Source organism: Cnephaeus nilssonii (genome assembly GCF_951640355.1).
Source record: "Cnephaeus nilssonii genome assembly, chromosome: 3".
Taxonomy (NCBI): Eukaryota; Metazoa; Chordata; class Mammalia; order Chiroptera; family Vespertilionidae; genus Cnephaeus; species Cnephaeus nilssonii.
This window is the reverse complement of record NC_137074.1, coordinates 93,017,648-93,042,759: the sequence shown is the minus strand read 5'-3', so window position 1 is coordinate 93,042,759 and position 25,112 is coordinate 93,017,648. Positions and strand designations below refer to the sequence as shown.

Genomic DNA, 25,112 nt, shown 5'->3' with positions numbered 1-25,112 from the left:
TTCTTATTTTGATGTAGTCCCATTTGTTTATTTTCTCCTTAGTTTCCTCTGCCCTAGGAGCTGTATCGGTAAACACATTGCTATGAGAGATGTCTGAGATTTTGCTGCCTATGGTTTCTTCTAGGGTTTTTATGGCTTCACCACTTCCATGTAAAGCTTTTATCCATTTTTAGTTTATTCTTGTGTATAGTTTAAGTTGGTGGACATGCAGAAGGCCAAGAGACACATGAAAAAATGCTCAAAGTCACTAATCATCAGAGAGATTCAAATTAAAATAACAATGAGGTTTCACTTCACACTTGTCAGAATGGCTGCCATCAACAACTCAACAAATGACAAATGCTGGTGAAGAGGTAGAGAAAAGGGAACCCTAGTACACTGCTGGTGGGAATGCAGACTGGTGCAACCATTATGGAAAACAGTATGGAGTTTCCTCAAAAAATTAAATATGGAACTGCCACTTGATCCAGTGACCCCACTTCTAGAAATATATCCTAAGAAACCCGAAACACTAATCAGAAAGAATGTATGCACCCCTCTGTTCAGAGAAGCAGTTTTCAATAGCTAAATTCTGGAAACAGTCCAAGTGCCCATCAGTAGATGACTGGATAAAAAAGCTGTGGTACATTTATACCATGGAATACTATGCAGCAGTAAAAAAAAAGGAGGTGAAAGTATTTTCACACTAGGCATAGGTACTAGTCTACATTTAAAATATAAAATCTACCTTGCCTTGTAATGTTCTGGTTTACATAGCTATAAGTTAACTATATATGTGTGTGTTTGATTAGCAATATCATGAGATCAAATGGTATCAATATGTGTGCACAGACTCCTTTGAGGATTCTTACTGTAAACTCTCCTCACATTGATGTCATGAGGAATAATGTCATCTACTAGTAATTAAGATTCTATGAAATATCAAACTTGAAATGTTATATAGGTTGTATTTGTATATATTTACACATGTGCATATAAATATATATACTTTTTTGCATGTGTTTTGACTATCCCTAACAATTAAAAGATATCAGATTATTTTCTGTTTTCCCCAAGTTTATCACTGTCATTGCTAGTTGCTCATAGAAAACAAATCATATTAGGATTTGCAAAGGTTTATCATTTTAGCCAAGGGCCATTTATTAAGAAGTCACAGGAATGTAAAGTAAACTAAAAATTACAGCAACATAGCATAATGGTTAAGAACACAATCTCTATAGCTAGATGTCCTGGGTTTGAATCCCAGCTCTACCAATTAACAGCTAGTAAACAAGTTATATAATCAGTATGCCTCTATTTCCTCATCTGAAAAATGGGATGGTAATAATAGGACCTGCCTGATAGGGTGTTAGGAGGACCAATTCAGTTATTATTCATAAAGTGTTTAAACCAGTACATAGCACACAGAAGGGCTATAAAATAATAAAAGGAAACATTTACAAGAAATAAATCTGATAACTTATAGCCTAGTTTATGCTAAAAAGTCTGCAAAGTTGTTCAATGCACATTTTAAATTATAAAATACTTATTTTGCAACCTGCATTTTTAAAGTAAAGAAAATAGAGAAACAAGAGAAATAAAGGGTTCAACAGGTTTCTGGGATTTTATTTTCCTTGTCCTTATTGCTTATCTCTCAAGGTGACCTTTCTGGGAAAACGTATGTTATTGTTCTCTGAGCTGTGTATGATTAGTTTCTTCATCACACACAGACAAATTAGGAAGGCTGCTGTGGTGCCCAGAAATCATCCGTTAAACAGAGTCAAAATTAATGATAATATTGAATTCCCTTTGTGTTTGAATTTCATCTATCCGCACGCAATTATAAATGAGCTTTCAAAGAAAGCTACCCATTAGTGGTTAATTGATAATGACTTCAGAAAGCAATTCCTATACTGCCATTGGTATCTCACCAACAACCTCCTACTTTCTGCAGGGCTTTAGCTGAAAATAAAAAGGGAAAACAAGACTTCACAACCCAAGTCTTTCCTCATTCTGAGCCCTGCCATGAATATTGCCAATGCACAGAAATCAGGCTTAATACTCACAAGCTGATATATTTAAAGGAAGCAACTGAACTATTTCTTTTTCACCATAATTTTACCTTGAATAAAATAGATACAGATATTGTAACAGTAACAGATTTCTACTTCCTTGTGTCAAAAGTGAGTATTTTTCAAAGTTAGAGTAAGTTTTCGATAAGAAAATATCTGGAACAGAGATGATATGTTCTTCACCTGGAGAAAAATAACACCTAATTATTAATTTGGGATAAGAGTGACATCACCCCAAATCTGGATTATTCTCCCTCTATGATACTCACCTAAATGACTAAATATTCTGAGCTCTGGCACATCCCACAGTAAGTCCACTTTATACTAGTAGTCTCCTAACTAACTGGTTCCAAACTATAAGGAAAAAAGAATTAAGCACTGTCCATCTATATATGTGATGTAAAGAAACTATAAAACAAATGTCAATCTTAATTTGAAATAATTACAAGCCCTTATTTGAAGTTTTACATACACTTAATTTATATTCTTCTTCCCAAAAAAATGACAGCTATGATTTTTTAAATATAATGCAATTATTCATAAATAAAATGAAAAATAAAAACTAGTTACAATGAAAATGGTCAGAAGGAGAGAGGGGCCGGAGGGCAAGGAGGTAAGATAATGGCACAGAACTCAGGAGTAGGGTGGTTACAGCAAAGTTACAAGTAGCTTAATTTTAGGTTTTCTGACAGAGAAAAGTGGAAACCATGAGATAAAAATAGGCATTTCAAATCTTCATGAGAAAGCCAAACTTTCTCTTCTATTAAGTTTTCTAAACAGTAACTCATAAGGATCTTTATATTAAAAGTAACACAAAATGCTTAAGACTCATTAAAATGAGCTGCAATTTCCAAACCAATATTTATTTTTACCCTGACATCAACCATATTCCTCCTATAAATAACAATTCTATTGGTCTCAAATGCCTAAACTCAAAGAATGTAATTTAAAATTATGAACACACAGCTTTATAAATTTATTTCACTTTCTGTATAATATGGATATGCAAAAATATTTCCAACAGTGGCAAATGCACTTATCTGGTGGTCACATCAATTTCATCGATGCAGTGGACACTTCTTAACTAGATTCTATTAATCAAAATTACTAGGTCCCAAGGACACAAAGATTACTGAGACACTGTTCCTATCCTCAAAAAGTTTAGTCTAAAGCACATATCATCACTGTTAAGTAAGGAGGGAACAGGCTCTAGAGACGTTTTTAGCAGAAGGAGTTGTTGGTAAGTAGAAACTCGAGTTTGAAATTATGGAAAACTTCACCAGAAATAAATAAAACATAAGCTCTATATCAAAGTCTGGGAGTCTGCCTGTCTACAAAAACCAGGGAAAGCCGCTCCATGTAAAATGGGTGTTGTCTTTTCATTTGCTGAGACATGATCAGATAGTATTTGAAAAACTGCAAGTAATTCAGTGTGAATAACATACCAAATTGTTATGGACTGAATGTTTGTGTCCCCTCCAAATTAATATGTTGACTCCCCCCCCCCCCTATTGAAAAGGTATTAGGAGGTGAGGCCTATGGGAAATATTAGGATTAGATGAGGTCATGAGGTGGAGCCCTCTGTCAGGAGAGAGCTGGCTTCCTCTCTCTGCTCTCAGCCATGGGAGAATACAATGAGAAGTCGGCAGTTTGTAATCAGCTGAGGTTCCTCACTAGGCCTCCACCACAATCGCCCCCGGATCTCAGACCTCAGCCTTCAGCACTGTGAGAATAAATGTCCACCTAGCCTATGGTCCTTCATTATGGCAGCCCAGACTGAGTGAGACAAGGATAAAAAAAAAAAAAAAAGCAAAGCTAGAAAGGAGTCCAGAGGCCAGGGCGTGGATGGCTTTGTATGACAAGCTAAGATGCATGGATTTCAGCGCAGAGGCCAATGTTTTTCAATTCTTTTAAAATGGAGAAATTGTTATTTAGATATAATCATGCACAGGAGCCCAATTATAGAACAGAAAAAGGATTTCCTATTTCAAGAGAGTGAGAGGGAATCTGCAAACTAGCCAGGTCAGCTTCTTAATACACAGTTTAAAAACCCTGGCTATCCTCAAACCAGGGGTGGGGAGAGCTCATCACAAAGGATTTAAAGCAGAATAATAATATGAGCAGGTTTGAGATCTTAAAATGATGACGATAGCTATAATATGTAAATGGACTAGGGAAAAATGAGAGCCAGTTATGAGAATAAGACCACTTTAGGAAACTAGTAAGAAATAAAACCCTATATTAGGGCAGATGGTAGTAAAATTTTTAGAACATCAGGATAAAGAGAAAATACAAGTGACTACCAAGAAAAGGCCAATTAGAAGTTCTTTAAGCAAAGGAGTAAGAATCAAATAATCAGGATTTTTATCAGCAACACTGTATATAAGACAAAACTGTTGTGATGTCTTCAACATGCTAAGAGTAAACAACTTGGAATCTAGCTACCTATAATAAAATTAAATCCTAGACAAAGTGTGAACTACAGAAGGTCTCAAGCCATTGCTCAAACAATTTCTATAGGATGTGCCATAGGAAAACAAAGTGCTAACAAGTGAGTTGCAGAAAACAGTGATTTCTGACAAGTTTGATTTGGCAGGTGGTACATGGCAAAAGGTTGTTATTTTTACACATGGCATAACTAGAAATGACCACTCAGGAACTGCAGAATACTGAAATCCAATCACAGGCCATGACACTGGAACTCACTTAGGTGTTTAAGTGAAATACTGGTAAGACTATGTGGTGCAGATAATTCATAATGGTAAATGAGATTTATTGCTTCATTCATAGTTCTTGAATTAAATCACCATCATCCAATAATTTGTACTACTTTATTTTATTAAATCAGAACAGGGCAGGATGGAAACCAATGAATGGGAAGTGAGGATATAGAAGAAAAAAAACTTATGTGACAGTAAGTTCTTTCTAGAAATCTTTACCAAATAAGAGAAAAAAGAGCAACTTTGGGGTCCATTAACAGTGGGTAATTTTTGTTAATTAAAAATAGAAGACTTCAGCACTTTTATATCAAAAAGCTCTCACACCCAATTCCAGCTAGATGTCCTACAATTCAACTTAATAGTGACACTATCTACCTGTGCTTCTGATAGAAGGCTAGAGATCAGTGAGTCCAACAACTCTCTGTCCTTGGGCTCCATCAATTTGCTAGAGTGGCTCATAGAACTCAGCAAAACATTTTACTGACTAGGTCACTAGTTTATTATAAGCGGAAATAACTCAGGAACAGCCAGATGGAAAGATGAGTAGAGCAAAGTACATGGAAAGGGCAGGGAGCTTCCATAACCTCTCTGAGTATTCCACTCTCCCATCTTCCTGCTCACCACACAGTAGCTCTTCAAACTCCATCCTTGTGGTTTTTATGAAAGCTTCCTTACATAGGCATGCATGAATAAATCACTGGCCTTTGGAAATTGGCTTAATCTTCTGGCCCTGAAGTCAAGGGGTGGGGAAAAAAGTTCTAACTCAACTGATCATATGACTGGTTCTCCTTAGCACTCAAACTTAGGTGATTTCCAAAGGCCACCTCATTAACATAAAAAAGGCACCTTTGTTCTCTCACCACTTAGGATATTCCAAGGGTTTTAGGAGCTCCATGCCAGGAATGGGGTAAAAGACCAAATAAATATCTTACCTAATAATAGACAAACATGTAAATTGACCGTACCTCCACCACACCACCAGCCAATCAGGAGTGATATGCAAATTAACCCAACAAAGATGGCGGTTAATTTGCATATACAGGCACCAAGTGATGGGGGGTGGGATGCAGGCGTTCTGCTCAACCCCCAGTCTCTCAGGGCCTCTGGGCAGCATGGGAAGGTGGGGCTGGAGCGGAAAGAGGCTGGGCCAGAGTGGAAAGGCAGTGCTGGCAGCCAGGGAAAGGAAAGCCCATTCTAGCACGAATCTTCATGCATCAGGCTTCTAGTTTATTATAAATCACAATATCACATAAATGCTCTACGAGAGTATGAGTATTTGTTTGAAGAAAATGAGATCATTAAGGGTCAACGTCCTGAAGAAAGCACAGGTTAAAGAATACATTGGTCATTATTAAAAATTATTGAGAGTTTTTTTAGGTAATAAATAATGCAGGATTTAAGAAAAAGCAAAAATGAGTATCTGTCCAATTTAGCAATTGTGTTGCCTTACAATGTTTTCAGAGTAAAATTTCCTGAAATAAATTCACAATTTTGTTTAATTTCCTCATACATCTGACATCTTTATAAATCAATCAATGTAAGTCAAATTGACCAGTGAAGGGGACCAAAAGTTTTGCTACCCCAAAACTATGCCTTTGGAGATACTGATTTTAAGCTATTTTTTTTTTTAAGAAACAAAAGACTCAGAAAGCACCTTTGACCCTTCCCCTTTCTTGCCTAAGAAATTGAGATAGAAAGGCCTGCTCCAGGAAGGGAATCCTAGGGTATCCACCTTACCTTAGATAAGAAGGCTCCAGGCAGGGGCCAGGTAGCTAGATCCCTCAGTGTCTGGTTGCTTAGCAAGAATATGACTACCCTGCCTGTTCCTCTCTTCCACAGCTACCTATAAATTGCCTATTTCCTTCAAAATCTCAAACCACTGCTCCCTTTCTCCTTACTCTATAATGGCATATAAACCCACCTGCCCAATGTGTTTCGGGTCTCCTATCTTACGACACCCCTGGCACGTATATCAGTAATAAACTTTGCACATTTTCCTCCTGCTAAACCGTCTCTGTTAATTTGACTATTAATCAGCTACAACTTTCAAGGTGGGAGAAAAAGTATTTTTTTTAGCCCCCACACCACTAATTCTCACACACAATTGACTGATACTTGTGCAATCTTGCTTTGCTTTCTATTCTTTTATTTTCTAATTGAACCCTGACAACTTATTCATTAATCTACATCCATTAATTCCTTCAAGACCAAGCTTAAAATGCTTCTCCTCCCATAATCATTCCCTAACTATTCAAACTGTGACCTTTATTCTTCCCCATACACTTTCCCAATAATCTATCTCTAATCCTTGTCCTCTCAGTCATCTTCTCCCTTGGGTTCTTTCTTAACCCCATGAATATTTAGCCAAAAATAAAGATAACTAAATCACTAAGAAATAAATAAAAATAAAAGAAACAACTACATATTCCACATGCTTATTCCTGCTTTGTCATAAACTTCTCAAAAAATACATGCTTCTTCCTCTACTACCTTACCAGCCACAGAATGCTAAAACAACTCCTTTGCTTAGGGGATGTTTCTCCAAGTGGACAATAAATTCAAAGTGCAGGCATTTTTTTTTTATTTTATCTTCATTTATTCACATAAATCCAGGAAGGATAGTGCAATGCTTCAAGTACAGGAAACATAAATTCAAATATGTGTTAACTAAGATATTAAGAAAAGGAGCAAAATTTGATAAAGAAATAAATGTAGAGCAAGTTCAAATATAACACAACTCTCCCACTTTCTATCTCATCCTTCCTCTAGGCCAGTGGTCGGCAAACTCATTAGTCAACAGAGCAGCAAACTGCGGCTCGAGAGCCACAGTTTGCCAACCACTGCTCTAGGCAAACAGAGTTAGTTACTCTACACACTGGCAAGTAGACTGCTTTGGAAATTTACACATTTATGTTGTGTTTCCTATCAACATTCTAGAGAGCTTCAGAAGAAAAGAAAATGAATCAATTAGCAAGCCTTTATTCTTATCTTCAGAGGAAGACCATTTCCTAGTATGTTATTTAGGTTCATTAATATTCATATTATATTTTGCAAACACAAAGAATTACAATCTCTGTGGTAAGAAAAAGTGCATCTAATTCTAACTATGCATTCTCCCACAAATTAGATGTTTCAGGGTTTTAGAGGCTGATTAAGTTGAACCAGGTACAGATGAAGTGAGTAAATAATTTTCTGTGGGTCATGGAGAAGAAAATCTTTATCACATATAATAATACGTAAACACATGACAAGCAAGAAATAGTCAATGTTCTTGAATGTCGCTATCCCTCTGTTACTTCCCATTGTCATCACAGAATGAATAAACTGCTATCTCATGTTTTTACTCTTTATTTTTAAAACAAGTTCACCCCCTGCACATATATTACAATTTAGTACAAGCATCATACATAAAGGATAGCACCTGACATAAAACACACACTCAATAATTATGTCAAATTTCGATGAAGCAACTGAGGTGGTGTTTTTTTTTTTCATTTACGTTATTTAAGGTGTATATTTTTTAAAAGTGAACAAGAAATACCTTTACATAAATTAGTTTGTCTATGCATCTAGAAGAAAAAGTATTAAATACATGAGCAATGCATGCCTCATTATCCTTCAGAAACATAGTCTTGTATTCTTTCCTTATATCTTTAAAGCTTTGAATGTTTAATTTACCTTATAATATTATTTTATTTTTCTGTTTGGTAAACTCACTAAAAAAACATGCAAAGAGCCCTGGCTAGTGTGGCTCAGTCGGTTGGAGCATTGTCCTGTGCACGGAAGGGCCTCGGGTTCGATTTCCAATCAGAGCACATACACAAGTTATGGGTTCAATCCCTGGTTGGGGCATGTATGGGAGGTGACCAAATGATATTTCTCTCTCACATGGATGTTTCTCTCTCTCTCTCTCTCTCTCTCTCTCTCTCTCTCTCTCTCTCTCTCTCTCTCTCTCCCCCCCCTCTTCCTCCCTCTTTAAAAAAGTAAATAAAAACATATCCTCAGGTGAGTGTTAAGAAAAATGAAATAAACATAAAAAAGAGACATATAGATGACTATAGAAGCAGTTAGGTATCATCTTTCAAAGTGTTCAATGGAAAAGACCAGGAGTTTTGCAGAGAAAACAAAGCTGTTATTTCAAAGATGTTAACGGTTCTTTTTTGTTAATGGTTACCAGATAATTCTTAAGAGAAACAGTCTCAAGTGAATTATAAAGGTCAATCCCTTGTGGACTGAAATAAATTGTCAAATATAATTTAAAACAAGATTTTTAATTACCATGATAATCAACCTAGAGACAACTTCAGATTGAAAGGCCAAAAACCTCAAGTTTGTGGATATGTATAGAGAATTTAACCCTTACCCCAAAGAAAAGATGATGTATCGTCCCCATAAGTGAAAAATATCACCATATTAACATTATAATCGCATCTAAATGTTTCATCAATATTTGAAACATCTAAACACTACAAATATTTTGTGCCTAAATTTCCTGTTAATTGTTTTCACAGAAAATTTTAGAACATAAAATAATGAAGACAGATTACACAACAGTCCATATCATACTTGTCTAACATTTCTTTGCCATTAAACACAGATTTTTAAAGCCAAGAGAAAATTTAAAAGCCACATTTATTTCTTATCTGATTATTGTATTTCACATAGTAAAATAAACTCTTGATAAAAAGCATAGTACACAGCATAGTATAGAAATCGTATCAGTCTTTTGGGGCTGTCATAACAAAATACCACAAACCGGGTGCTCATGAACACAGAAACTGATTTGTCACAATTCTGGGGGATGGAAACCTGAGACTGGGGTACCAGCATGGTTAAGTGAAGGCCCTTCTGGGTCACAGACTTCTTAGTGTATCTTCACCTGGTGGAAAGGGCTGCGGATCTTTCTGAATCCTTTTGAAAAGCACTAGAAAACCATTCATGAGGGCTTCATCATCAGGGACTATTCAACTCCCAAAGCCTCAGCTACTAGTATCATCATATCAGGCACTAGGATTTCAACATAAAAAATGGGCACGGGGCTTAGGGAAACACCAAAGCAGACCATAGCAGAAAGTGTAAAAGATTTGAGGTCATATGGGAGAGGCACATGCCTACCATTATTCCCAATATATATCAATAACCATTCATTCCTAGTAATTATTATTCCCCATATGTAAAAACAACATACCAAAAGTAATTCATCCACTATGTAATGCAAAAAGTAGTAATGGTGTCAGAGCTCATAAAATTTTGTAATTTAAAGAAAGCAGAAAAACATTCTCAGCACTTTAAAAAATTATTAAGTTTAGTTCTTAAAAAAACAAATAAACAAAAATGGCCATAAGACCTAAAGTGACAAGGAGACCAGTGGTACTGTAACAGTTGCCTTGCCTCACTAGCTCATAAAATCGGCTTTATAAACCATAGAAAAATCAAGCTACTTGGTTTGTTCCTGAAAAGAATGGACCTAAAAATGCTTTAACATTCAACAAATATTTCTGTGTGCCTACTATGTGCCAGACACAGCTCCAGGGATGGAGGATATACGGTAGTATCAGCAAACAAAATAGCAAAGGCCCCTGCTCTCGTGGAGCTTATACTGACTTGGAAAAGGGATTATTTATATTAAATTTAAATCCCTCTTATTGTATACTGCAGTTACTTTTTCTCCTTTTCACTACAGATTAAAAAGAACCTTGGCTGCCATCCCATATCAAAATGTCTCTTTATTCTAGACAATATGCTCTTCAGTTTATTATGTGTGACAATATTTTAGTAGTTTTCAGATACACTTATAATTTCATTTTTTGTAAAAAAAAAAAAAAAATCCCTGCAAAACAAACATGTAATCCATATTGATTTTAAATATACTTTAATTAAAATTGAATTAATGTTGTTAAATAACAAATACCCATAAAAATAATGATTCAGTCACCGGGTTTATCATAATAAATGCTATGAATGCCATTGATTATCTATGGGAGAGAAAGAGAAACAAGGGACATAGAAATATATGATTATATGAGCAAAATCAAGTAAATGTTTAAGGATTTAGATAACTTGTTATATAATCAAATGCTTAAATGTGTAATCCAGACTTTGGGACCCATCATCCCTCGAGCCCCCTTTGAGGACACCAGAGAGGCCTTGTGGGCTCTGCAGACCATGAAGGGGACCCCATGGTCAGCTACAGTCAAAGGAGTACACAGGAAGCTCAGATGGCCCTACCACAGAACAATAGAGACAAGAATCCCCATGTCAAAGACTAGAAAGGGGAAAACCAGAAAAAGCATGTCCCAAAATGCACATGTCTCCAACACCAGATCCCATTCTGCATTCATATGGCTCATAAAATCAACTCTATCAAAAATCTCCGTACAGGTAAAAATTCTGTCTGCATTTGCTGATTTGAAGACAGCTTTCACTTTTCTATTAAAGTTTCTGCTTCCTAAGCTAAATTTTTACAATGATTCAATCATGCTTTATACCAAGTTTCCAAAGTTGATAACACAACTAAGTTTGGTACCTTTCCAACCAAACAGTTATAATCTAACACATTCAAATCTGTGGATACCGCTCTCTTAAATTTCCTCTACTGGAACATTTAAATTGTTTCTCCCACCAATGCATGCATCTGTTTACATTATCATATTTTAAATCAAACTTTGCACACTGGATTAAAAATAAATAAATTCAAATAAAAACAAGAGGGAGGAAAAGTACCTTTAATTTGGATCCATGAGGTATTACAGATTTATCCTGCTTTGGTGGTATATACAGCTCCCATTTCCCATACTCCAGTTTTTTATATGGGTATGAAAATGGATTCCAATCATCTAAAAAATTAAAGAAGAAAGGTTAACAATAGCATGATCAAACAGATATTTAATGAACTTCAAGTAAAGCATCCCTACTTGTACCAAATCAAACTGCCTAAAAATTCAGTATTACAAGGTGTTAACCAAAAAGTTTTACTAGCAATTTAGAAAAAGTTATTCTTATTTTTTAAAATGTATTTAAAACTTTGCCGTTTGCATCTTAATATTAAAGATTAGCTGAAACCGGTTTGGCTCAGTGGATAGAGCGTCAGCCTGAGGACTGAAAGGTCCCAGGTTTGATTCCGGTTAAGGGCATGTACATTGGTTTTGGGCACATCCCAGTACGGGGTGTGCAGGAGGCAGCTGGTCGATGTTTATCTCTCATCGAAGTTTCTAGCTCTCTATCCCTCTCCCTTCCTCTCTGTAAAAAATCAATAAAATATATATATTTTTAAAAAGATTATAACATTTCCATTATACTTTCAACTCTAATACTTCTATTAATAAATGGAATATAAAAGAAAACGGTGGGTACTTTTTAGAGAAACACCATCAACAAAGAGAGATAATATGAAAAAAACAGAAAAACATTCTAGGCAATTAGATAAGATACCTGTCATGGTAGAAAAAATGATTTAAAAAAACCTCAAAATCCTATTACATTTACCCAAAGTCACAAGCATGTGACAGAACTAAGTTAAAATCTAAAGAAATGCCTGAAGCAATAAAGGCAGAGGTAATAAACAATAGAGGGCAAAGGAAAGGCAGGTTAAAGATCCTGGAAAAAAGTCAAATTGAGCAACAACAGACTCATGCACACACAGAAACTTATATAATAGAGGTGGCATAAAAATCAGTGAGTAAAGGACACACCATTATCAAGTGAGGCTGGTTATCCTTATGGGAATAAACAAATGAGTCTCGACCTAACAATATGCCAAAGAATCGCTGTAACAGATTAATGTTTAGATATGACAGGCAACACGGTGCCCTCTCGGCTCCTGAGCAGCAGCAGCTGGGGATCTCAGCCTAGTCGGCAAGTTTCAGGGGAAATTTAGATTCCTCCCAGCCTGGGACTTGGGGCTTTTGCTAGGGTAGCTCTCAATTTCTCCTGCTCCGCACTGCCTTCATTTATGGCGAAGATCTCATCCTGATACAGAATTTTTGGACTGGATCCCGGATTCTTTGTCCACCAGAGTCAGAGAATAAATCCATGGACAGAAGATGGTATAGCAAAGGTGGAGATTTATTAAAGAACACTTACAGACTCCCACGTGGGGAGGGGGAAAGGGTCCCACCGACTTCCTGTTTCCATGCTTTATAAAGGCTGCAGTTCCTATGTCCTGATAGACCCTCTGATTCGTCAATATTCCCTTTTGAATTGGTTACTATAGTAACTCCTGAGGTTCTCCTCCCTCATTGTCCTCCTATTACTTCTGGGCTTTCTTCCTCCTTTATTTTATAAATATACACTTCTTGGCTACTCCCAGTTCCCTTGTCTTATGTAAATGTATCTGTTGCCTCTCCCTTGTCTTATGGAAATATAACTGCACCTGGTTACCTTGTCTTATGGAGATGTAACTGCACAAATGGCTCCCTTGTGTTATGGAAATGTACCTTCTCCCTGTCTGTAGCCCTGTGTTTTTTCCATGGATCCCAATTCTAAAAATTCCCTAAACCTTCCTATATTCCCCTAAAATTCCTGTTTCAATTCCTTACAGTTTTCCATCAAAAGAATCTCCATTGAGTTGCAAGTTGCCTCTGATAAAAATGTCAGACGAATAGGCAGACTGTTGTGCACCTAGTCCCAGTGAAGCAAGAATATTAGGGGAATACAGGCAGGCTTAGGGATTTTTTAGAATTGGGGTCCATGGAAAGCACGGGGCTGCAGACTGGGAGAAGGTACATTTTCATAAAACAAAAGCCAGGTGCAGTCACATCTCCGTAAGACAAGAAAGCCATGTGCAGTTACATTTCCATGAGACAAGGAGGCAGCAACAGGTATATTTACATAAGACAAGGGAACTAGAAGTAGCCAAGAAAGGTCACGTCCTATCTAATAAAAGAGTAATATGCAAATTGACCATACCTCCACTACACCCACAAGCCACACCCACAAGCCAATCAGGAGCAAATATGCAAATAAACCCAACCAAGATAGCTACGGCCACAGAGAGCAAGAGGGAGGCTTGGGTTTCCCCAGCAATGGAGAAAGCCAAGCTTTCCACCTGCCCTTGATGGCCTAGGCCTCCACTCAAGGCTACAAAGTTTCAATTATAGAAGATAAATAAATCCCAACACAAATGGCGGCAGCCATGGAGCTGGAGAGAGCAGGAGGCTAGGGTTGCCCCCGGCGATGAAGGAAGCCAAGCTTTCCGACTGCCCTGGCCTGCCTAGGCCTTCACTCCAGGCTACAAAGTTTCAATTATAGAAGATAAGTAAAGCCCAACAGAAATGACTGTGGCCACTGAGCGAGTAGAAGGTTTGGCTCCGCTCTAGACTACAAAGTTTCAATTGTAGAAGGTAAATAAATTCCAGATACCAGGGCCTCTGCTTGGGTCACCAGGGGGCGTGGCCGGCCTGCAAACCACCACAGACCTCTCACCCAGGCTGCCCCATGCACCAAGAGAACCCTCACCCTGATCCAGGACAACCTTCAGGGCAAACCAGCTGGCCCCGACCCATGCACCAGGCCTCCATCCTATCTAATAAAAGAATAATATGCAGATTGACCATCACTCCAACACACAAGATGGCTGCTCCCATGTGGTCAAAGATCCTGCTCCCATGTGGACACAAGATGGCCACCACAAGATGGCTAGCAGGGGAGGGCAGTTGGGAGGGACCAGGCCTGCAAGGGAGGGCAGGTGGGGGCAATCAAGCCTGCAGGGGAGGGCAGTTAGGGGTGACCAGGCCGGCAAAGGAAGGAAGTTGGGGGTGACCAGGCCTGCAGGGAAGGGCAGTTGGGGGGGACCCAGGCCTGCAGGGGAGGGAAGTCGGAGGCTATCAACCCTGCAGGGGAGGGCAGTTGGGGGTGACCAGGCCTGCAGGGGAGGGCAGTTATAGGCAAACAGGCTGGCAGGGGAGCAGTTAGGCATCAATCAGGCTGGCAGTGGAGTGGTTAGGGCAGTGATGGGCAACCTTTTGAGCTTGGTGTTTCAAACTTCGCCAAAAAACTGAGCATAACTCGGGTAGTGTGTCCCTTTGAGGAAAAAGCATTATTTCATGATATTTATAGTTCAAATAACATAAACGTTTCATCCTCGGCATGCGGCCGCCTCAGCGGCCGCGTGTCATCAGAAATGGCACTGACACGCGTGTAAGAGGTTCGCCATCACTGGGTTAGGGGGTGATCAGGCTGGCAGGCAGAAGCAGTTAGGGGCAATCAGGAAGGAAGGCAGGCGAGCAGTTGGGAGCCAGCAGTCCCAGGTTGGAAAGGGTGCAGGCTGGGCTGAGGGACACCCCCCCATGCATGAATTTCATGCAACGGGCCTCTAGTTTACAAAATAAAGAGAAGGAAGCCCTTCATTCTGAAGGAGAGGAAGAAAGCCCAAAAGGAATAGGGAAACAATAAGGAAGGAGGGAGGAGAGCCTCACATGTGCCATGTGAGGTTCAACCTTTGAGCCCAGGAGTTACTATATTAACCAGTCTAAGGGAATAGTGACCAATCAGAGGGGATATCAAGGCACCAGGATCTGCAGCCTTTATAAACTGTAGGGAAGAAGGACTCAGTGGGATCCTTCTCCCCCTCCCCATGTGGGAGTCAGTTCTGTGGGACTCTTCCCCCTCCCTACATGGGAGTCTGTACTTGCTCTTCAATAAATCTCCACCTTTGCTATACCACTTTCTGTCCATGGATTCATTCTTAGATTCCGGCGGACAAAGAATCCGGGTTCCAGTCCAAAAATTCTGTATGACCAGGGCCAACTAAATTGGATAACACTCACCTGGAATTACCAAGTGAGGTCCAGCTGAGGAGACATATCAAGGAAGGATAGAAAACACCTTATGTAGAAAGGGATGTCACGAGAGGAGCTGACCTGGTCACAGGGATGGAAGCCTGCAGGCGAGAGAGGAGGGAGCCCAGGGCTATGGGAGGGTCTGTTCCCTCAGAGGATAGAGGCCTGGAACCCAGGTGGGCTTAGGTTTCCCCAGCGATGGAGGAAGCCAAGCCCAGACCCGTGGCCCACGAAATATCCAGCTGTGAAAGGCAGCAGGGCTGCTGGCCGCAGAGGAGTCTAGAGCCAGTAGACCAGAGACAGTGGGAGAGAAAGCCACAGTGCTTGAGGAGAGGCTGGGGTGGGAAAGCTTGCGGGAGATGTGGAAAACGGGAGCCAGGAGCATTTGTTCAAAGGTTCTAAAACCAAAATGGCCATTCTCCCTCACCCCCCTCTCCAGTAGCCACAGGGCAGCAAAAGAAAAAAATCCACCCTAGTTAATACAGCCTGTGCCACCCTCAGGAGCCCTGCTTGAGACACCCTGCATTTTCAGCTTTTCAGAGGAAACAAAAGCAGAGGCCAAGCCTACCACTTTGAACAGTCTCAGGAGCCTGAGCAAGTGGATTGGGGGAGGACTCTTCCGACCCACTATCCTGGGAACCAGACTGGTACGTTCCCCCCACAGGAGAACTGATAAATACTCCAGGTTTCCAAGGATCCCACTATTCTCCACGCAAGGATCTCTGCCAGCAGAGGGCAGAGTAATATTTTGGGCCACTTGCAGAGGACTGCTCTAGGACAGGGAAGCACACCACCACAATCCCTGAGTGCTAAACAGCACCTCCCCGAGCTAAAGCCCTTTAAGAAACAGACTTTTGAGTGATTAACAGCTGGCTAGCAGGAAAACCTGGGCAGAGGTGAAGCCCTGGGAACAGGGGAAGGTTTCTGGGCCCCATGCAGCTAACAAGCCCATTTAACATGGCAGAGTGCCCCCTCCTGCTGGCAGCCAAGTTCTGAAGAGACAGATAAAACTGTGAATGAAGATGTGGGGATCTCTTGGAACTTCAAGCAGGTTGCTGAAATCCAGAGGACCAGAGGACAGTTCCTGTCAGAGCTTAGCACCTAAGTATCCCACAGGAAGCACAGAATTGGCAGACAAAACAAAAGAGTGAGATTGAGCCCTGACCAGTTTGGCTCAGTGGATAGAGCCTCGGCCTGCAGACTCGGGGGTTCCAGGTTTGATTCCAGTCAAGGGCATGTACCTTGGTTGTGGGCACATCCCTAGTGGGGAGTGTGCAGGAGGCAGCTGATTGATGTTTCTCTCTCATTGATGTTTCTAACTCTCTCTCCCTCTCCCTTTCTCTCTATAAAAAATCAATAAAATATATTTTAAAAAAAAAAGTGAGATTGAAAGCAATTCCCCATCAGGCACTAAACTCAACTGAAACAAACTCAACTTCACTTTTTTTTCCTTTTTTCTTTTCAATTTTTTCTTCCATTTTTCTACTTCCTTTTTTTACTTTTTCTCTTTCATTTCTTTTTTTCCCTTTTCAAAGTTATATTCCTTATCTATATGCTTTATTGATTTGTAATTATTCTAGTCTCTGTTATGTTCATAAATCTAATTTTCCTCTTCCCTTTTCCTACCCAATTATTTTCTTTTTTTTTCATTATTCAATTTTCTTCTATCTTTGCTTCCTCTCTTTTCTTTTTCTCCTGCTTTCTCATCTTTTTTTCTTATTCTCATTTTATGTCTATCTGCTTTATCCTCTATTTTCCTTATCAATTTTTTTTCATTGTCTTTTCTTAAAATTCCTTTATTTTAAACACTTTTACTTCCTCTATTCCCCTATTATTTACTATTACTTTCTTTATTTCAGCATTACATCTACATATAACATCTCTCCCCACCCCCACTTTTTGGCTGTTTTTTATTTGTGCTTTGTTTGTTGGTTTGATTTGCCTTGTTTTCTCATATTTTTTCTTTCTTTTTTTCCAATCATTCTTGCTCTCTTTCTTAATAATATCTTCTCTGATGGTTACTTTTGTTGGTGCTGTAGGCATCTTGTGAATGTTTTTGTTTTCTTCTGTTTTGTATTTTGTTGTGTTATATTTTGTTCTGTTCAGTCAGCAACTCCACAACAGCTTGAATGACTTGGCCGGGGGTGAGCCACATAGCCAGCCAGCCGAAGAGCAGGCTCAATCCACGAATGGGACAGTAAAATTCAAGACCCACCAACAACAGGAGAACCACACACACACACACACACACACCAACCAAAAAAAGTAAGGGGCTTTCCTAGAGAACCCAGTTCAGGTGATCTAAGAGACTGCACAATTGGGTCCCACAAAACACCTACTACATAAGACAACTCCACAAAATCTGGGAGGCATAGCAGTTTAATAATACACAGAAACCAAAAAAAAGGGGGGGGGGACAGCAAAAATGGGGAGACAAAGAAACAACCCCCAAATGAAAGAAAAGGAGAAATCACCAGAAAAATAACTAAATGAAATAGTGGTAAATAATTTGTCAGATAAAGAATTCAGAGGAATGGCAATAAAGGTGCTCAAACAATTCAGTAAGAACTACAAGCAACTTTGTGAGAATTAGAAGGGTCTTAATGAGAGCTACACCAACATGAAAAGAGCCTGAAACATTAAATAAAAATAAATAGGAAATGAGGAATGACATATATGAAATTAAGAACACCCGGGGAGGATTCAACAGTAGATTAGAAGGGGCTGAGGACTGAATCAGCGAATTTGAAGACAAGGTAGAAAAATAAACAACCATTCAGAGGAGCAAATGAAAAGCAAAAATTAAAAAGCAGGAGCAATGGCTAAGGAAACTTTGGAAAAAAATGAAACTTAATGTCATTCTGATTATAGGAGCACCAGAAGGAGTAGATTCTAAGAAAGGAATAGAGAATCTGTTTGAAGCAATAATAGCAAAAAAATTTCCCTAATCTGGTGAAGGAAAAAGTCACTCAAGTTCAGGAAACACAGAAATTCCCAATCCAGATGAACCCCAAAAGACCCACATATTAATTAAAATGGCAAACATTAAAGATTAAGAACTAATCTTAAAGGCTGCAAAAGAGAGACAGAAAATTACCTACAAGGGAGCTCCCATTAGACTGTCAGCTGACTTCTCAATAGAAATACTGCAGGCCAGAAAGGTAATGGCATGAACTATAAAAATTAATGAAAACCAAGGGACTGAACCCAAGAATACTCTATCCAGCAAGGCTATCATTCAAAAAATCAAAGGTGAAATAAAGACTTTCGCAGACAAAAAAAAAAAAAAAAAAGGCTAAGAGTGTTTATTAACATGAAACCAGCACTGCCAGAAATGCTAAAGGAACTGTTGTAAGAAAAAGAAATAGACAGAAAGAGAAGAACACAGGCATAAAGAATAAAAATGACAATAAATGCCTATCAATAATATCCTTAAATGTAAATGGTATAAATGCTCTAATCAAAAGACATAGGGTTGCTAAATGGATAAGAAAATATGACTCACATATATGCTGTCTACAAGAGACCCACCTAAGCACAAAGGATTCACACAGAATGAAAGTGAAAGAATAGAAAAACATTTTACCAAAAAATGGAGAAAAAAAAAGCTGGGATAGCAATATTCATATCTGACAAAATTGACTTCAAAATGAAAGTCATAATGAGAAGTAATAAAGGCCACTTTATAAATAATAATAAAGGGATTGATTCAGCAAGAGGATATAAGCCTAGTAAACATACATGCACCCAATACAGAAGCATCCAAATATATTTAAAAAAAAAAAAACTTCTGGAGAATTTTAAGGGAGAGATCAAAAGCAATATAATCATAGTAGCGGACATTAATGCCCCCTGCCCCTGACATCACTAGAAAGATCTTCTAGACAAAAAATCAACAAGGAAACAGTAATCCTAAATGACACACTTAGATCAGATGGAATTAATTTATATTTTCAGAACAATTTACCACAAAGCTATAGAATATGTATTCCTCTCAAGTGTACATGGGACATTTTAAGAGAAAGACCACATGTGAGGACACAAATTAAGCCTCTAGAAGTTCAAGAAGATTGAAATCATATCAAGCATCTTCTCAGGTCACAATGGTATGAAATTAGAAATCAACTGCAATAAAAACTCAAAGACATTCAAGCACATGGAAACCGAATAACATGCTATTAAACAATGAAGGGGTTACCAAACAGATCAAAAAAGAAATAAAAGACATCCTGGAAACAAATGAAAATGAACACACAACAACATAAAATCTATGGTTCACTGAAAGCAGTCCTGAGAGGGAAGTTCATAGCACTACAGACCTACCTCAAAAAACAAGAAAAACTTCTAATAAACTACCTAACCCTAAAATGAAAAAAAATAGAAAAAAAACAATCAAGAAAAGCCCAAAGTAGAAGGAAATAATAAAGATCAAAGCAGAAATAAATGATATAGAGACTAAAAAAATAATATACAAGATCAATAAAAACAAAAGCTGATTCTTTGAAAAGATAAACAAGACTGATGAACCTCTAGCCAGGCTCACCAAGAAGCAAGGAGAAAGAATCCAAATAAAAAAAATCAGAAACAAAAGAGGCAAAAGTAGGTTGGGAGAAAGATGGCGACCGGCAGGAAGGTAGGGAGAGAGAGAGTGTGAGTGAGGAACCCATAGAGGAGAGTGTAGACGTGTGTGGTGTGTGTGTGTGTATGAGCTAGGGTCAGTTAGATTCTGCAGGTCTTCCAAGGGGCTGCCTAACCGGGCAGTCCTAGACGGCGGAGCCCCGCGCACAAAGCGGACACTTCTCGGCGGCTGGTGCGGACGCGGAGACCACGCCATCTTGAGAAACAGAGCTGCCTGAGACTCGAATCCTGGCTTCTGACACAAACCAGGGCCCTGCAGCCACTGGGGACAGAGAACTGCTATCACAGCTTCTGACCAACAAACAACAAGAATCCAGACTTCCCGGCAGATTTCCGTGAGTCAAAGAGCCTATCCCCAAAAACACTGAACAGCTGCGAGCACCAGAACACCGATCCCCTATCGGCGCAAACATTCGGATTCAAAGGAACCCTTCACTGAACCACGGAAAGGTCAGATTTCGCCTGAAATAAGGTGTGGTTTCTAATCCCCGCGGTGGGAGGGAAGCGCGCGAGCCGTGGGACCAGCGGGAACCGGGAGGTCTGTGCCTAGAAAAATCGGCGGCAGTTGGAGCTGCCGTGATCCCTGAATGTGGAAGGGGGTACTCTGAGCTGCTAACTGAAGTGACCTCTTAAAAGCAACTCATTTTAATCTGACGAGGAGGATCAGACTAAGAATTTTCAAAGGAGTGCAGGCTTCTTAGTCTGGCGCACAGACCCACTGTCCGCGCACTTGGGCTCTTTCCGACTCTGATTACTAAGCCCAACGCAGAGGAAAACACAGGTGGGAAAACCCTGAAAGACTGCAGGGGAAGTTGTTTTTTCGGAACCTGGGAACAGAGCTGGGTGTGACCATCGGAGAGGCAGCTGTGAGGCACACACCTCCACAAACCGGTAGTGAGTGCCATAGAGGGGAAAAAAAAAAGCTAGAGAGGCCCGGAAGTCAATTCAGAAACACTGCCACCCAGGGGCTGAAACGCTAATTGTCTCTGGTGTAATCAAAAATAAATACCAGAAATTAAGACACGGCCTGCTCAAAAAGCAGGACTGGCCTACAACACTGAGGAGCAGAGGAACGAAGCTGAACTGAAATACCGCCCAGACTGGGAAACAACAAGAATAATAGAGGAAGTGAATGACAGCCGCTACTGCACATTTTAGTCTTCCTATTTTTTAATTTTTAATTCTTTTTTCAATTTTTTTTTCAATTTTTTTATTCTAATTTTTTTATTTTCATTTTTTGCATCTTTTACTTAAGAAACAAAATTTTTTTCTTTTTCCTGACTCGATTATCACCTTTTTAATTATTACATTTTTATTTTCAATCAGCATTATTATTACTATTATTATACTTTTTTTTTTTTTAAATGTCATTGGACTTTCTCTTTCTTTTATTTTGGGATTAGTGTCCTACATTCTATTTGCATCTTTCCCTTACCCTATCTCAACGCTAACATTTTGCCACCACTCTCCTCCTAACCTTTCCCCTTTTGGTCTTCTGCTTATCTTAACTCTTTCTGGCTTTAGATTTTCCCTACTTTTTCAGTTTACCCTCTGCTAAAATTTCACCCTACTTATATATCTAATTCCCAACCCCCTGCTCCAAATCCATACATACCTCTCTCTACGCTACCTAAAAAAAAAATTATTATTTTTCTCTCTGGCCTTTTGTTGTTGTTTGCTTGAATGTTGATTAGATTGAATTTTTATGCTTTTTTTATGAGACTGTTTTGATTATTCTTTTTGTTTGTTTGGTTGGTTCTATTGTTTGCTTTGTTTTTGTTTGTTTTTTACTTTTGTTTTCCCTTGCCTCACTTGATATTAGTTGGTGTTGCAGTTTGTATTAATCTCCAGGCTCGTGTTGCTGGAATTTGCTGGGATTAGTGGTTGTTCTAGTGGAGTCTACTCCCCATATATATAGTTTGTTCCCCTTTTCTCTCTTAGTATTGTTCTTGTCTCTCTTACTTATTTTTCTTTTCTTTTTTTTTTTCTGCTCTTCTCCCAAGTTCAGATTCACACTCTTTTTTTTTTTTTTTTTTGTCCTTTCTTTTTACTCTCCCTCTTCCACTCCTATTCCCTAATTTGTCTTTCTCTGGTGGTTACCTTTATTGGAGGTTATTAATATCGTGAATACAATTCTGTTCAGTGCCTTGTGTGTTGTGCCTGGTTGTGTTGTATTTTGTACCTTTAAATCAACGCCGGAGAGAGAGAACTAATAACCAGACATCCAGAGAAGAAAGACCATGGGGAGACAAAAAACTAGCCCCCACAGGAAAGAGAAGCAGGCATCACCAGAAAAGGAAGTAAACGAACTAGAGGCAAACAACCTATCAGAGAAAGAATTCAGAGAAATGGTCATAAGGTGGCTGAAAAGGATGGAAGACAAATTCGACAATATGAGTAAGAACCAAGAGGAAATGAAGAAGAACCAAGAAGAAATGAAAAATGACATCGCTGATGTAAAGAACTCAATAGAAAGCATCAAGAGTAGACTAGAAGAAGCAGAGGACCGCATAAGTGAGCTAGAAGACAAGATGGAAAAAAATACCCAATTACAACAGCTTCTAGAAACAAAAATTAGAAAGCATGAGGAGAGCCTAAGGGAACTTCAGGACAACACAAAACAAAACAACATCAGGATAATAGGGGTACCAGAAGGAAAGGAAACGGAGCAAGGAATAGAAAACCTGTTAGAAGAAATAATAACAGAAAACTTCCCTGATATAGGGAAGAAAAAACCCACACAAATCCAAGAAGCTCACAGAGTTCCAAGCAAAATGAACCCCAAAAGACCGACGCCAAGGCACATTATAATTAAGTTGGCAAACACCAACGACAAAGTAAGAATCTTAAAAGCGGCCAGAGAGAGACAGACAGTTACATACAAAGGAACCCCCATCAGACTAGCAACTGATTTCTCAACAGAAACTCATCAAGCCAGAAGGGAATGGAATGAAATATACAAAGTCATGCAAAGAAAGGGTATCAATCCAAGAATACTGTACCCAGCAAGGCTATCAATCAAAATTGAAGGTGAAATCAGGAGCTTCACAGACAAAAAAGGGCTAAGGGAGTTTATCACCACCAAACCAGCAATGAAAGAAATGCTAAAGGGTCTGCTGTAAAAAAAAAAAAAGAAAGAAATAGGAAGCAAAGAAGGAACAGAGGGGTATAGAATAAAAATGGCGACAAATAAGTGCCTATCAATAATAACTTTAAATGTAAATGGATTGAATGCCCCAATCAAAAGACATAGGGTAACAGATTGGATAAGAAAACAAAACGCATATATCTGCTGTCTACAGGAAACCCACCTCAAAAAAAAGGACGCATACAGACTGAGAGTAAAGGGATGGAAAAAGGTATTCCAGGCGAATGGAAATGAAAAAAAAGCTGGGGTAGCAATACTTATAGCTGACAAATTAGATCTCAAAGTGAAGGACATAACAAGAGATAATGAAGGCCACTTCATAATACTAAAGGGAGAAATCCAACAAGAAGAAATAACTCTGGTAAACATATATGCACCCAACACAGGAGCACCAAGATACATTAAAAAACTCCTGGAAGATATCAAAGGAGAGATTGACAGCAATACAATTATAGTAGGAGACTTCAATATGCCACTATCACCATTGGACAAATCCTCTAAACAAAAAATCAACAAAGAAACATCAATCCTAAATGACTCACTAGACCAGATGGAATTAATCGACATCTTCAGAACATTTCACCCCAAAGCCACAGAATATACATTCTTCTCAAGTGCACATGGGACATTTTCAAAGATAGACCATATGTTAGGACATAGGCAAAGTCTCTCCAAATTCAAGAAGATAGAAATCATATCAAGTTTCTTCTCAGATCACAGTGGCATAAAACTGGAAATCAACTACAATAAAAACAACCCAAAGAAATCAAACACATGGAGACTAAACAACATGCTATTAAACCATGACTGGGTTACCAAAGACATCAAGGAAGAAATAAAAAACATCATGGCAACAAATGACAATGAAAACACAACAATCCAAAATCTGTGGGACACAGCGAAAGCAGTCCTGAGAGGGAAGTTCATAGCTCTACAAGCCTACTGCAAAAAACAAGAAACAACGGTAATAAATTACCTAACCCAACAACTCAAAGAGTTAGAGAGAGAGCAACAAGAAAAGCCCAGTGTAAGCAGAAGGAAAGAAATAATAAAGATCAGAGCGGAGATAAACGACATAGAGACCAAAGAAACAGTACAAAAGATCAACAAAACCAAGAGCTGGTTCTTTGAAAGGATAAACAAGATTGATGAGCCTCTAGCCAGGCTCACCAAGAAGCAAAGAGAGAGGACCCAAATAAACAAAATCAGAAATGAAAGAGGTGAAATAACAACAGACCCTGATGAAATACAAAGGATTGTTACAAAATACTACGAACAACTCTATTCCAACAAACTGGACAACTTGGAGGAAATGGACATATTCCTAGACAAATACAACCTTCCAAAACTCAATCAGGAAGAATCTAAACAGCTCAACAGGCCAGTAACTATGGAAGAAATTGAAGCAGTCATCAAAAAGCTTCCGGCAAACAAAAGCCCGGGGCCAGACGGCTTCACAGGAGAGTTTTACCAAACTTTCAAGGAAGAACTAAAACCTATCCTCCTCAGACTATTCCAAAAAATTCAAGAGGAAGGAACACTTCCAGGCTCCTTCTATGAAGCCAGCATCACCCTAATACCAAAACCAGATAAAGACAAAATAATGAAAGAGAATTACAGACCAATATCCCTCATGAACATAGATGCCAAAATCCTCAACAAAATCCTAGCAAATCGGCTCCAGCAATACATCAGAAAGATCATACATCATGACCAAGTAGGATTTATCCCAGGAATGCAAGGATGGTACAATATCCGCAAATCAATAAATGTGATA

At 38.8% G+C, this 25,112-nt stretch overlaps 1 protein-coding gene across 1 annotated transcript in view; it reads right to left on the bottom strand.

The window, feature by feature from the left end:
- GBE1 (1,4-alpha-glucan branching enzyme 1) overlaps nucleotides 1–25,112 on the bottom strand; it is a 353,762-nt gene that overhangs the window by 198,431 nt on the left and 130,219 nt on the right. Inside the window, exon 3 of the mRNA XM_079766240.1 lies at nucleotides 11,495–11,607. Coding sequence (XP_079622366.1) covers nucleotides 11,495–11,607 — 113 coding nt within the window. The remainder of the gene's footprint in view (nucleotides 1–11,494; nucleotides 11,608–25,112) is intronic.